At 42.9% G+C, this 15,554-nt stretch overlaps 1 protein-coding gene across 1 annotated transcript; it reads left to right on the top strand.

Moving 5' to 3' along the window:
• Nucleotides 1–3,882: 3,882 nt before the first annotated feature.
• LOC143712663 (adenosine receptor A1) lies at nt 3,883–13,265 on the top strand. The gene is given in 3 exon segments (XM_077204600.1): nt 3,883–4,205; nt 12,567–13,167; nt 13,170–13,265. Coding segments are annotated over 3 exon segments (1,020 nt in total).
• Nucleotides 13,266–15,554: the final 2,289 nt, after the last annotated feature.

Consider the following 15,554-nt stretch of genomic DNA (forward strand, 5'->3'; position numbering starts at 1 on the left):
AGCACCCTCAGTTGCCACACTGCATTTGACTTTAAACTTGTAGTACAGGCGCAGTTCAGTCTCATGCCTGGAGTAAAGAAACTTAAGCATTAGTTCTATAAACTTAAGTCGAGAGGCACTCGTTGATAGACATGATTTGACTTGGCTCGTAGTGCCAGCACAGCACTTTGCTACCACACCACCTTTCAGAAGAACTGACCTAAAAGTGATAAGAGAAAATGAAAAAATGGACTGTGCTACAAAGCGGATGCTCACTGGAGAAGTATGTGATGGGGTTCTTGGAGGTGTACCGTGAGGCACGGTGGGACGATGAGGCACTCAAGTATCTCTTTGGAGCAGGTTGGATGGCATATTGGAGCCAATAATGCTATGGAAGGCCACCTCCCCTAAACGACTTCTCCAATTACCCCTTTATGGGTGTGTGGATCCTCCTTGACCATGGGAGTTGACGAGGTGGACAACATCAACTCCAACTCCCCCGATCCAGTACCACCTCCAGCAGCCATCTTCCTGCCCCCTCCAGACCAGAAGCCAGAGTCATCATCAGAGTCCGGAGCTTCTCGCAGAGGCTGAACAACTCCCAGAGGCAGAAGAGGAGCTATGGCTCATTGATTTGTTGACCACGGAGCCAGTTCCTGACCACAGTCCCCAACCCCAATATCATTCCTCCTCAGCCGGTCCCATTTGGCTTCTTGGATGGACTGGTCCCATCCAAGTCCCTTTCTCCCAAGGGAGAAATCCTTCCTCCCTCACTGGCCTCACCCTCTCCACTGGCTCCATTCACTCCCCTGGATCCGCCTTCTCTGCTGGTGCCGTTCAACTCATCTGCTCCGCCCTATCCACTGGCTCCCTCCAGCTCTTTGACTCCGCCTCGTGCATCTTTAACACCATCTTGGTCTTGTGAGGCGGATTCCCTGGCTGCACCTTGGACCTCCGGGCCCATGACTACACCTCGGTCTGTTAGTCCCTCTGCTCCGCCTTGGCTCCACGCTCACTCTGGTTTATCGTGGTTTGTCATTACTTGGGCTCCCTCTATCCTCCGGCTCTGCCTCTGTCCATCGTTGTCCTGGTCCTACCGTGGACTTCCTGAGCCTCCGGCTGCGCCTCAGCCCTCCATCCCTTTAGCTCCATTGGGTTCCTCGTCCTTTGTCCTCCGGTGTCCCACCGGTCTTCCGGGTCCCCTATCTACACCTTGGTCCCACAAGAGAGAGACATAGCCTTGGCTTCCCAAACCTATGGAGTCACCCTAGATCATCTTCCTCCCAGCTCCGCCTGGGTCTCCATCTCTTACGGCTCCACATCCGTCCGTCAGTCCCCTGGTACTGCCTGGACCCATCGCCCATGCACCACATTAGTTCATCCCTCTGTTGCCTCCTCCATTGTGTCTCACTCTACCATCTCCTCCAGGTCCCCATCCATACCAGCTACTTGCCCACCTCCTAAACTCCCTTCCTCCCTCCGCATTATAACACTGTGAGGACACGCCTTCCTAGAGATATGTAATTTACAACCCCAAATCAGAAAAAGTTGGGACATTTTGTAAAATGCATTAAAATCAAGAATCCGTGATTTGTTCATTCTATTTAAACTTTTTTAACTGACAAAAGTACAAAGAAAAGTTTTCCAATGTTTTCACTGACCAACATAATTGTGTTTTGTAAATATGAACTAATTTTGATTTTGTGCCAAATATCATGAGAGAATTGTCAAACAATTAAAAAAAATCACATTTCTCAATGCAAGATTGGAAAGAATTGATGTCTTTTATCATCTTCCATACATAATATTGTCACAAGATTCAGGGAATCCAGAGACATCACAGTCTGTGTAGGGCAAGGCAGTAGACCTCTGTTGAATGTGCGTGACCTTTGAGCCCTCAGATGGCATTGCACAAGATACCATCATGCTAATCCATTAAATACAGACACATGTGCTCAGGAGTAATTTGGAAATCCGTTTTCACTGAATACAGTCTGACTCTGCATTAAGAAATGCCACTTGAATCTCTGTTACGCAAGGAGAAAGTTTCACATCAGTTCTATGTGGAGATGCCGGCGAGTTCTCTAGGCCTGAGGTCATCTCAGATGGTCTAGAAGACAGTGGACATGTGTGCTGTGGTCAGATGAATCCATGTTTCAGCTTGTTTTTGGTAGAAAATGGACACCGAGTTCTCAGTCCCAAAGACGAAAGGGACCAACCAGACTTTCACCAACGACAGGTGCAAAAGCAAACATCTGTGCTGGTATTGAGGTGCATCATTGCAAACGGTATGGGTAACTTGCATTATTGTGAAGGTACCATTGACATGGAGGCATGTATTTGGATTGTACAGAGACATAAACTGCCATCAAGATGACATCTTTCCTGGGAAGCAAGACAATGCCAGGCCTCATTCTACACATGCTAAAACTGTTTTTTCTAGACAGTCTGCACCAGAGAAGGGATGTGCCTGCCTGCCTTAATGCAGTCCAGATATGTCTCTTATGGAAAATGTATGATCCATCATGAAAAGGAGAATCAGGCAACGATGACCACAGACTGTTTAGCGGCTGTCTTGTATCAGACAAGATTGGGCAAATATTCCACTAGCAAAACTCAGACAATTAGTATCCTCAACTCCTAAATGATAAAAACGTGACATTAAAAGGAAAGGCAAAGTGACACAGTGGTAAACATGTCTATGTCCCAACTTTTTTGGGGTGTGTTGCAGCCATCAAAATCAAAATTTGTTCGTATTTACAAAATACAATTATGTTGGTCAGTGAAAACATTGGAAAGCGTTTATTTGTACTTTTTTCAGTTAATAAAATGTATAATAGAATGAACAAATCACAGATTCTTGATTTTATTGCATTTTACAAAATGTCCCAACTTTTTCTGTTTTGGGGTTGTAGTATTAATTTTGTACTTGTGCTTCATTTTCTTGTATTCCCTTCCAGTTTAGTCCCTGATTACTCCCTAGTTAGTTGCCTTAGTTACTTATTAGTTTAACCTTTGTCTCATCTAGTTTACTTTGTCTGTGTATTTAAAGCCTTGTATTAGTTACTCTCTTGTTAGTAATTTGTTCATGTTGGTATGTGATCTGCTAAGTTCCCGTTATTTAGTCTCTTTGCATCTCCTGCATGTTTTTTTTTATTAAAATAAATACTGTTGTTTTTTTCTACCCCTAATCTTCTTCGTGCGCTTCTGTTACCACGCCACCTTACACTACTGGAAGTCATATCAACTATAACTTTTTTTTTGTGACTCATTGTATTGTTTGTCCACAAACAGTTCCTCAGAAATTGCATTAAAAACACATTAGTCTGAGGTGAAGACCTTAGGTGAATTAAATTTGGATGTGATATGGTCACGTGGCAAATCTATCTTACTGCTGTATTCGATGTTTATTGCTGCACAAACAGTATCTCGCCAGTATTATACAGGCTAAAGATAACTTTGAAGATGTGGTTGTTAGTGTGATAGAACGAAAATAAGCAGGACGTTTTCCAACATTTTGATTGTGACTCGGGATTTAACATCATTATTTTTGTCCGCCTTCAAATGGAATTAGTTGATGGAACACAGATGTGACTGTGAATAAAATTGTCTATTCAGAAGACATATAAGTGAGAATTTGACCCTTAGAGATGCATACTGAAGATCAGGGTGTGTGTGTGTGTGTGTGTGTGTGTGTGTGTGTGTGTGTGTGTGTGTGTGTGTGTGTGTGTGTGTGTGTGTGTGTGTGTGTGTGTGTGTGTGTGTGTGTGTGTGTGTGTGTGTGTGTGTAGAGGAAAGCTGACCAGATGGTCACAGGCTTCTTCAGATCCATCTTCAGATTTTTCCATCTTGACTGAGACTCTGTTCTGTTTGCTCATTGTCCTTGTATTGGTTGCTCTCCTCATGGCCTGGTTGATCTACACCTCTCTGGAGCTCGCCATCGCTGTGGCTTGCTGCCTGGGGAACGTGCTGGTGGTTTGGGCTGTGTGTTTAACGCGGACTTTCCGTCAGCCTACCTTCTGTTTTGTGGTCTCTCTGGCCGTGGCAGATTTCCTGGTAGGGTCAGTGGCAGTGCCACTGGCTGTGCTGGTGGACGGGTGGGTGGAGATCCCATTCCAGGCCTGTCTGGCGGTCAGTTGTGTAGTGTTAGTGCTGACCCAAGCATCCGTGTTGTCTCTTTTGGCTATTGCTGTGGACCGATACCTGCGGGTATCAATACCTCTCAGGTAAGAACTTTTCGCAATCTTATGTTAATATTCTGAACCAGCAAACACGTGATGCATTCATGTCATGTCGAGATGACAACACGTGATGTTCTATTCAAAGTTGTTCACGTCCACGGACTAGAATTATGTGTTTCTATGGCAAAACTATCAACACCTCAATGAATCTGGAGTGGTCAGGTGGTACAAGTAGGAGCTCTCAGAAAATTCCCATCTTACAAACTGTAATTACAAGCTCTTCGAGGACATGAACGCTTTTTACAAGTTGAAATATCGTAAATACAGGTAAAAACAACATGGCGTGAATGCACCTACAGGTGGTAGTCAGTTTGAGATGATCTTACACTGTTTATATTGAATCATATAATGTGTCCAGGGTTTGAATTAACTTTTTTACCCACCTGCCAATTTGGCTGTCGACATAAAACAGAAGACACAATAGTCTAATCTTCCCTATTTGACACCAATCCAAAGAAAAAGGCTTTTCAAATTAGAAAAAAAATGTAGTGTGGGACTTGAATAATTTATAAATATCAATACCTACTCATTTAACAATTGGTAAATTTTGATTTCATGGGGACTTTCAAGAACCGGCCATTCTACTAGCCAAACAAAAGTATCAGAAATATGCCAGAAGATTAACAAAATCACAACTATTAGATTTTTACTCCACTTTTAGTCCGACAATGATAATGAAAACCATGTTCCAAAATATCATCATGATGACCAAATTATACCAATATCATTTTATTCTGATAAAATTGCCATGCCCATTACGTCAATAAATTGACTGCAGCACTGCATTATCGCAACTTAGCAGCGTCGCAATATAGACGCTAGAGGGCGCAAAAGTGTTGGATGTGCGACATTTCTCCAAGTCCATTTATGGGACGGGGGTCGTCTATGAAATGAAACTCTGATGGCGATGGAAAGTGACAGAACATAATCGGAACCCGCCAAATTGGCTAGTGTGTTCATAACCGTCACGGTTGATTTTCATCTGCATTTGGCGGGTTGGCTCGTGTTTATTTCAAACCCTAAATATGTCAAGTTTGTACGAACACGTGTCATGCAAATATACACGTATACAAATACACGTCTCATTATTATACATCTGTTTTGATTTGAAACCGAATTCTATAACACAATGTCTGCGAGTCATTTGACTGTTAGTTATTCAGCACAAAATGAAAACTGTAATTTAGGACGTCTGGACTGACAGACTGTCAAGTTCCAAAAAGTATAAAAAGCACCATAAAAGCATTTGTTCTTTATTGGTCGAACTGTCCATTTAATAATGCAAAAGCAAAATAAATCTTCTTCTTTCACAGATATATACAATACAGTAATACAAACGAAAAGTAATCAAACTAACCTGTTATGTTACTATAGTGTCATATTGTAGCCTACTGTTTTCCGAGGTTGTTGTTATTTTTTTAATGTGGACAGTGGATTGAGAAATATTAAATTCACTGTAGGCTAGAACATTTAATAATAAGTCAATATAAAATAGCCTATAACAAGTTATCTATACTTCTGATATAGCCTATGTGGCTTCATTGCCTCATTTTCTTTTAATGGAAAATATCAACATCAACGTCCAAAATATACACATCAACATACGAGATAATGACATAAGACTATAGCCTAAATATAAGAAGACAATCTTCATTTTTGGGTCAATTTAATTAGCAAACGATACAATTGAATTGGCAATTGTTACACTCACTACTAATAGAAAAACACTGTACAAATATAAAGCTTTTAATTTCTCAGTTTTTTATATTCTGTATTCCCAACTGACACATAACATACTTTTCCCACATCCAGAGCTTAATGAGAAACACATAATAATCAACCCAAACATACAATCAGATATCAGGCCTGGTGTTAACACAGTGATGAGTCAAATGCCAAGATTAGAAATCAAAATTGTTTATAGTTTAGTATCCTGGAGTAGGCTACTAGAAGTACTAGATCAGAATGCTTACCCTTGTGAATAAGAAGTGCACTTTATTGTATTGAATGTGAATACTTAAAAAATCATAAAAGTGTATTTTTTCTTGCATATAATTTTATATTAGTGAAATAAAAGGCCTGGACACTTTCATGACTATGATTCTTAACACACTTAAAGGGACATTGTGTAGGAATTTCTCCCATCTAGCTGTGAAACTTTATTTTGCATTCAAACGAATTGTGCTCTCCATCGCCTCGTTTTTTTAAATGCGTGTTGCATCTACGGTAGCTGTTATGTACCAAAAAGCTATGACAGGATGTCTTCTAATAGCACTTCTTCGAGTTTTCCTTCGGGTGAACAGGTTTGTTATTTCAAACAAACTGCAACTTGACACAACGAACAAGCGAATGTTACAGTATGAATAAAAACAGTGCAATGCAGCCTTTTAAACTTGCCGGGGCCGTGGCAAGCGCCTCTCACTGCTCTGCTCCTCCATTTCTGCTGCTTTCAGTTACGTGACGCCGGCTCTGAACGAAAACGCGTTGTGGAAACGCGTTGGCCTAGTACTATTTGACCCTCTCTGCTATTATAGTTTTTCAAGATGGTGGAACGACATGCAAGCCTCCGTGGACCTACCAGTCACATGTATATAAAGATAAATTCTTCGTTTACGAGGATAAGTCAGATAATTGGCAAAAGTATTTGTACACCATTGAGGACATATTTATGAATAAAAATATTGATTTTAGATAATAAAATACCTAAAAAACTACACATAGTCCCTTAAAGTTTAAAAAAGTGCAATTTATAATAATGTCAAATTAAAGTTTGACTTTAAAGTAGCCTACATTTTAAGTCATTATGTTTTATGTTAATAGTCTATTGTCCTGCTTTAAAGAAGTACACTTATTTTGATGAGCTGACTAACATACTAAAGCACATTTAAAGTATTGATTATAATTTTAACTCTAGTGTGTTATTCAACATTACATTTATAGTTCATATATTTTACATGTACTAAATTGCAACTTCATCATTATAAATGTGCAGTAACAAATATATTTAAATACATTCTACAAGAAATAAAAGTTTCAATAGAAATGACATAAATGCTTGTCAGTGCATTCAGCAGTAACTTAAACCATATATCAAAAAAGTGATTATGAAAAGACATATAATGATGCAATTAAGTCCTGCCTCAGTGGGTCAAAAAAACAAACAAACTGCATTTAATATAATTATAAACTACAATAGATTTTAATTTAATTGTAAATAACATGCATTTAAGTGTCCGAAAACATTTCATGCAGTTCGCAAATATATCAAAGTGAACTAAATAAGAGCCAATCAGTTCTTCACTTCACTTATCAGTTCTAAATAAGAGCCAATCGCCGATTGGTAAAGTCATCGCGTCACTTCAGCTGCCATTAGAAGCTCCGGAGTCAGTCAGACTTGCACTTCCACTGCGCATGAGCTTGATTCAGCCTAGAAAAAGTAGTTCCCTTTCAAGGGAACTCAAGCTGCGTTGAGACGCGGTGGGAACGCTCTGCGTGATTGCGTCGTGAAGCACGTGTATAATCAGTCCAATGGAAGAGCGAGACGTCATAGGCCGGTGACGTCATAGACCAGGAAGCTATAAAGCACACCTGAAAACAGACCGCGACAGCTTCTGTGCCTTCAGCAAGCGATCTGTGTATTCTGTCCTTGTCATATTTATTGTTGTCTGTCAAGTTGCAATATATATATATATATATATATATATATATATATATATATATATTATGGCAAAAGAGAGCAAGCAGCTTTGTGTTGTTCCCTGCCCACGTTATATCACGGGTGGGAACACACACATCAGCTTTTTGTTACTATTTGGGAGTGGAGCATGCCACAGTCAGTTCTCGAGGGGGCTGACTGTGAGCATTGCGAGAAGCTGTCCGTGAGAACGCTCCGCTCCCGCCGGGGTTCTTCGAGGAGGACGGTTCGGTTCGCGCTAACCCGCGCGGGTCCCGCTGTTCCCGAGGCACGCCGGGGACTCACATTTTGGGGTTCGCAAACGGATCTGACAGCGGGGGTTGGGACGGGCCCCGCCCTATCTCAGTTTTCACCTGCCAGATCCAGTGTTGGCGATTTCCAGTTCCGAGGAATTGGTATCGTTAGTGTTTTGTTTAAAATAAAAAAGAGAACAAAACAAATAACTCTGTTGAATAAAGAGGAGCTTTGAAAGGAGGTTTATCTTGTGCTGTTGCTAGTTAAATATTTACTGGCCAGCTGAACATTATGAGAGTGAAAATAAAAAGTGTTTATTAGATGAAATATATCTAAAAACAGAAAAACTCTGTATCTCAGCCTCCTCGTCGGGGACTGACGTTTTTTCCCTATCTCCACACTGAGGTGTCGAGATCGTGGAATAAGCCGATTTCTATTTTATGTGTTTAATGCCCAAACGTCTAACTATAGTAATGCTTGGGTATTAAGTATCTTGGTATGACAGTGCCTTGGGTTAATGAGACGCTTGCAAGCTTTCTCTCTCCCGTCTCCAGTCTAGCCAGTTAGAGATACGCAAGATCTGAGGACTGTTTTATCTCTAAAGAAGCTTGGACAAAGAGGAAGCCCTGATGCCGAGGCTATCAGGCTTCTAAGGGTGGTCCCTTCCGGGGTAAGGATTGTTTTGAGAAATCTTTTCTCCTCTGCGCCCTCTGGGGTGCGACTCTCTGAGGAGGGTCGCAGCACTGCCAGTTCGGTTTTCCTACCGGTTCGCCGTTTAGGGTACCAAGGTGTCAGTGTCCCCAAACTATCCCCCGAGGGGGGTCGTAGAGCAGTCAGTTCGGTTTCCCTGCCGGTTCGCCGCTTCAGGGTCCCGAGGTGCCTGCTTTTTCCAACGATCCTCCGAGGAGGGTCATAGGAACTAAGCTACTTAGAGGTAGGCAAGATCTGAGAACTGTCGTTATCTCTAATTAAGCTTAGACAGGAAGTCCTGTCGCAAAAAAACGAGGCTATCAGGCTTCTGAGGGCTCCTCCGGGTCAGGGACGGTTTTGAGAAATCGTTTCTCCTCGGCGCCCTCTGGGGTGCGACTCTCTGAGGAGGGTCGCAGCGCTGCCAGTTCGGTTGTTCCCTGCCGGTTCGCCGTTCAGGGCACCGAGGTGTCAGCGTCCCCATACGATCCTCCGAGGAGGGTCGTAGAACAGTCAGTTCGGTTGTTCACTGCCGGTTCGCCGCTTCAGGGCACCGTAGTGACTGTTCAACCAAATCCAGAGGCCAGTCTTGAGAGACTGGTTCCCCTAGTAGAATTTCTGGCAGCGTGGAAACTACTGCCACATATTTCTCATTGGGTCCTGCACACTATAGGAAAGGGTTCAGAATTCGGTTCTTGTCCGCCCAGATTTCTAGGGGTCCTCCCCATTGTGGTGGACCCTGAGCAGGCTTTGGCTATGGAGCAGGAAGTACTGACACTTCTGCAAAAGGAGCTGTAGAAGGGGTTCCTCCTCCCGGCAGACAGTCAGGGTTTTACAGCTATTACTTCATTGTTTCCGAAAGAGGATGAGGGGTTGCATCCTATTCTAGACCTGCGTCAATTAAACAGCAGGTTTCAGAATCTTAAGTTCAAAGTATGCTTACGCTAAATATGATTGTGTCACAGACTCAGTCCGAGGACTGGTTTTTCACAATAGACTTAAAGGACGCTTACTTATCTATCCATCCTCATCACTGGAGGTTCCTGAGGTTTGCTTTCAGGGGCGAAGCATACCAGTATCGGGTTCCTCCATTCGGCCTAGGTTATCACCCTGCACCTTTACAATATGCCTGGATGCAGCTCTGGCTCCTCTGAGACTCCAGGGCAATCGCGTATTAAATTATATCGACGATTGGTTGATTTTAGCTCAGTCCGAGCTTTGGCAGTTCAACATCGAGATGTCGTCCTGTCCCACACAAGGAGGTTGGGGTTGCACTTTTCTAGGTGTAATATGGGATTCGACAACAATGCAAGCACGTCTGTCTCCTGCACGTATTTCTGCGATTCTCACAGCCGTAGAGAATGTAAACTAGGTCAGTCACTCACTGCAAAACAGTCTCTGAGACTGTTGGGGCTCATGGTAGTTGCGTCCAACGTAGTTACTTTTGGCCTTCTGTACATGAGTCCTGGCAGTGGTGGCTCAGGACCAAGGGGTTTTCTCCGAGGGGAAATCCGTTTCACACGATCAAGGTCACGCGGCAATGCTTACGTGCCTTGGTCATGTGGAAGAAACCTTGGTTTCTCGCCCAGGGCCGAGTGCTGGGGGCTTCTTGTCGACGCGTCACGCTATCGACAGATGCTTCCCTCACAGGATGGGGGGCGGTCATGAGTGGCCGCTCGGTGAAAGGTCTTTGGTTGGGTCTCATCGCAGTTGTGTCCAACGTAGTTACTGTTGGCCTTCTGTACATGAGACCCCTGCAGTGGTGGCTCAGGACCAAGGGGTTTTCTCCGAGGGGAAATCCGTTTTCGCATGATAAAGGTCACGCGGCTATGCCTACGTGCCTCGGTCATGTGGAAGAACCTTGGTTCCTCGCCCAGGCCCAGTGTTGGGGGCTGCTTGTCGACGCATAATGCTATCGACGGATGCTTCCCTCACAAGTCGGGGCAATCGTGAGTGGTTGCTCGGCGAAGAGTCCGGACAACACACTGATGGTCTCATATATCAGAGCAGATATCCTGTTGAGGCAGGGGCTGTGGCCCCGGGGAATGGAGACTTCACCCCGAGGTGGTGGAGCTTCTTAGGGAGAACTTCGGTCAAACTCAAGTGGACCTTTCGCGAATCGTTTGTACAATGCATTGCCCTTTGTGGTTCTCCCTCACGCATCCAGCTCCGCTTGGACTGGATGTGATGTATTAGCTGTGGTTGCCGCTACACCTGTACGCTTTCCCGATATCTTTGCTCCTGGGAGCTCTGGAGTTATGGAAACTGTGGGCTCGGCCTCTGAGGGGGCCCAGCTCACAGATCCAGGTCTCTCGACCCAGAGAGAGACCATAGTCCAGTCTAGAGCTCCCTCCACGAGAAGACTAAATATGCTGTTCTCTGCCTGGTGCAGAGAACGCCTTCTGAATCTTGTTTCTGCCCTGTTGGTACAGTACTTGATTTCTGTAATGAATGTGTCTTTGCTGGGTTATCTCTGAGTTGAGATCCTTAATTTCGTCTTCTCCGTGGTACATGAGGCTGAGGCCGTCACATACTTGGATTTGCACCTGGTTTGGTGGTAGTATTTCTTCACCCCAGGTCGGGTTGTATTTCTAGGTTCCCTACTAAATGTGCGGCTCATTTTTGCTCCAGGCCTTCTGTCCTCCACCTTTAATACCCCAGATCAGGAAAAACTTAATCTGTTATGCCCTGTCCGGGCTTTGGATGCGTATGTCCACAGAGCTGCTCAGTGGCGTATATCAGAACAATTATTTGTCTGCTTCGGGTAACCTAAGATAGGTTGCCCTACATCTAAACAGGTAATGAGCAAGTGGGTAGTTGAGGTTATCTCACTTGCTTATGAAGCGGCCGGACAGCCTTCACCTATGGCTGTTCAGGCCCATTCTACAAGGAGTATGGCTGCCTCTAGGCTTTAATTTCGGGTGTTTCCCTTCAGGATATTTGTAATGTGGCAGGCTGGTCCTCACCACATACATTTGTCAGATTTTATAACCTAGACCTCTCCACTCCTGGGGCTAGGTTGCTTGCTTCTTAGTGTGCGCAAAGACTTCACACAGAACGGGCATTTGTCTTTATGGCGTAGTGGGTATGGGGTTCCCACCGCGTCTCAACGCAGCTCGAGTTCCCTTGAAAGGGAACGTCTCAGGTTACATATGTAAACATGTTTCCCTGAGAGGGAACGAGACGTTGCGTTCTCCTGCCATACTTCCTGCATGCCCTGATCGACTAGCTTCAGGCTTATCAGAAGCTGTCGCGGTCTGTTTTCAGGTGTGCTTTATAGCTTCCTGGTCTATGACGTCACCCGCCGATGATGTCTCGCTCTTCCATTGGACTTATTATACACGTGCTTCACGACGCAATCACGCAGAGCGTTCCCACCGCTTCTCAACGAAGCGTCTCGTTCCCTCTCATGGAACCAGGGTTACATACGTAACCTGAGACGTTTTCTGTCATGATTCGAGCGTTTAGAAACCAAATTTATGAGATAGTTGTTGTCAGATTTCATTGGTGATTTCAAATAGGAAATTTAATCATAAGTTTGGCAAACAGTTTTGGAGAATTTGATGTTTCCCCCATTCAAAGAGATAGGAGCTGCACTTGCATGCCTGAGAGGCATTTGTATGACTTGACAATGACTTGTCTTAAAGGAACTTTGATTTAGCTAAAGTGTGTGTTCCGCTGCCCATTTAATTAGCGGCTAACATTTATGAACAAATGCTCTGTGATTGCAGGTACAAAGAGATCGCCACTGAGCAGCGTTCATGGGCTGCAGTTGTCCTTTGTTGGTTGATATCCTGTCTGCTGGGTTTCACCCCTCTTTTTGGTTGGCACAACGGCCATTCCCTGTCCTCCCCTCTCCTTAACTCTTCTCATATCAACTGCACCTTTTTAGCTGTCATCTCGCTTCCCTATATGATCTACTTCAACTACCTGGGCTGCATCCTACTCCCCTTGGCAGGCATGACTCTTCTTTACGCTCTGGTCTTCTTCAGTCTCCATAAACGCCTCCGGAGGGAAGACGAGACTTCGGCGCCCGTTGAATCTAAACTAAGGGCTTTTCTAATCAAGGAAAAGAGGCTGGCACGTTCTCTGGCTCTGGTTCTCCTGCTGTTTGCAGCATGTTGGATGCCTCTCCATGTCATGAATTGTGTACTGCTTTCAACGGGCCCACAAGGTGTCCCCCAGATCGCTTTCTACACAGGAATACTCCTCTCTCACGCCAACTCAGCGGTGAACCCTGTGGTTTACGCCCTCCGTATCATAAAGATCAGGGAGGCCTACCTGGAGATCTGGAGACGGTATGTTCTCTGCTGGAGAGGACAAAGAAATTTCTCAAGTCCCTCTTGGAGATCCCAGCCTGGAGAACAGAATGCTGGGCATCAAACCACTGGTTCATGAATCAGGCAGATCAACCAAATGTCACTGTGTAATAAAGTTCTGAATTGAGAGACGGCAGGCCTCCAGACTAACTTTTCTTACTAGGAGCACTGTAGCCGCTTACTGTAAAAATATTAAGAGCACAAGCAGAAAATCTCGGGATACACCTTAAATCAACCTTACAATTATTCACATTTAGAGCTTTGAAGTGCTGGGAAAAAGTTGTGTGACGCACTTGAAAGTCCTTGAAAAGTGCTTGATTTTCACACTCAAATGGTTGTACGAACCCTGATATGAATAATGTAAAAACATTCGACCATTTTATTTTGTTTCGTTTGCTGTTTGCTGTTTCTCAATTGCAACAGAAATCGCAGCTCTTATCAGTTGGGCAACGTGGTCGTGGCACCAGTGTGACCAATAAAACAAAATTTAGTCAAACCGGCAGGAAAAATTGTCGAAAAATGCAGACCGAAGCCCTGGACGGTACAGCATAATGGAGACTGATAGTACAATATAATACGTCTTAGTCAGATGATTTTTAAATGCTTAGCATATAATGCAATTTAATTATGATTGAGAGATGAACAAATATGTTTCTCAAAGCCTGAAGGATCATATTTGATACTCACATTTTAACAAAACATTTTTTATAAAAACGTCATAAAAATCGGTAAAGATTTCACAGCAAAGAGACAATTAGACCACAAGCTGAAGACAGATGTTTTACAACTATTCTGAAAGGCCTTTGACTTGCTAAAAAAAAGTATAGACTATAAATAAGATGATGTAGATTGTGAACGTTTTTTCAGACAAGTTTTTATGAGGTTGATAATTATAGAGGTCTTTGTGTATTAAATATGATACAGTAAGCTATGTCATTCATTTACCCATGTGTGGTGAAATATTACAGTTTTTTAAAATCGCTATGACAATTTTTTCAATACTTTTAACAAATTTCCAAAACTCTTAACACAGTTAGCACTACATCCGTCTGTGTAAGCTATACTATTAACACATTTCTTGTTGCTTTAATACAAAATGCATACAATTAACACAAATTTAAAATGCTTGAACTTCTTTTACACACAAGCTCAAACAAGACCAAAACAATGGATTTTTACTGGCACATTTACCAATGCTTTAACACTGTATGCCAGAACAGATAACACCATGTTCTAAACCTAACCTTAGGCTAAAGTCAAGGTAAACAGCTGTTTATATTGTGAATTGAAACACAAATACAGGTGCTGGTCATATAATTAGAATATCATCAAAAAGTTGATGTATTTCAGTAATTACATTCAAAAAGTGAAATTTGGGTATTATATTCATTCATTACACTCAGACTGATATATTTCAAGTGTTCATTCCTTTTAATTTTGATGATTATAACTGACAACTAATGAAAACCCCAACATCAGTATCTCAGAAAATTAGAATATTGTGAAAAAGTTCAATATTGCAGACACCTGGTGCCACGCTCTAATCAGCTAATTAACTCAAAACACTTGCAAAGGACTTTAAATGGTCTCTCAGTCTAGTTCTGTAGGCTACACAAACATGGGGAAGCCTGCTGACTTGACAGCTGTCCAAAAGACGACCACTGACATCTTGCAGAAGGAGGGCAAGACACAAAAGGTCATTGCTAAAGAGGCTGGCTGTTCACAGAGCTCTGTGTCCAAGCACATTAATAGAGAGGCGAAGGGAAGGAAAATATGTGGTAGAAAAAGTTTACAAGCAATATGGATAACCAAACCCTGGAGAGGATTTTGGAAAAAAAAACATTCAAAAATGTGGGGGAGATCCACAAAGAGTGGACTGCAGCTGGAGTCAGTGCTTCAAGAACCACCACGCACAGACATATGCAAGACATGAGTAACACACATTTTGTTAAATATATACTAACTCTTCATTTCAACATAGAACACATCTTTCTCTGCACACACTAACTTTACCAAAACACTGGAAATCTGACTCAGAATGAAATTATTCTGTCAAAGAATAACACTTGTTTTCACTTCACAAGGTGCATGCAGTCAATCAAAGTACACCAGGTTTCAAAATACTGGCTATTGTTGACATTACAAAAACTTCATAGACGTTTGTGTTTCAGTTTTACAGGTATTTGCATGCAAAACTTGCAATCCACTGTTTTCACACTAAATTTCTTGGTTGGGAACTGTATGTCCACATGTACAGTAATGTTCACATTCAAAAGCATTCCAGTAAAAAGCAAATCATTTTTCCCCCTTTACTGTTTACCAGCCTCTCTTAGTGAAAGACTGTGGTTGATTACATGGTCAATGATAGTGGCACGAATTTCATCACTGACTACTGTTCTT

This window comes from Siphateles boraxobius, unplaced genomic scaffold (assembly GCF_051911475.1).
Source record: "Siphateles boraxobius isolate OS27281-9 unplaced genomic scaffold, OSU_SipBor_1 50, whole genome shotgun sequence".
NCBI lineage: Eukaryota > Metazoa > Chordata > Actinopteri > Cypriniformes > Leuciscidae > Siphateles > Siphateles boraxobius.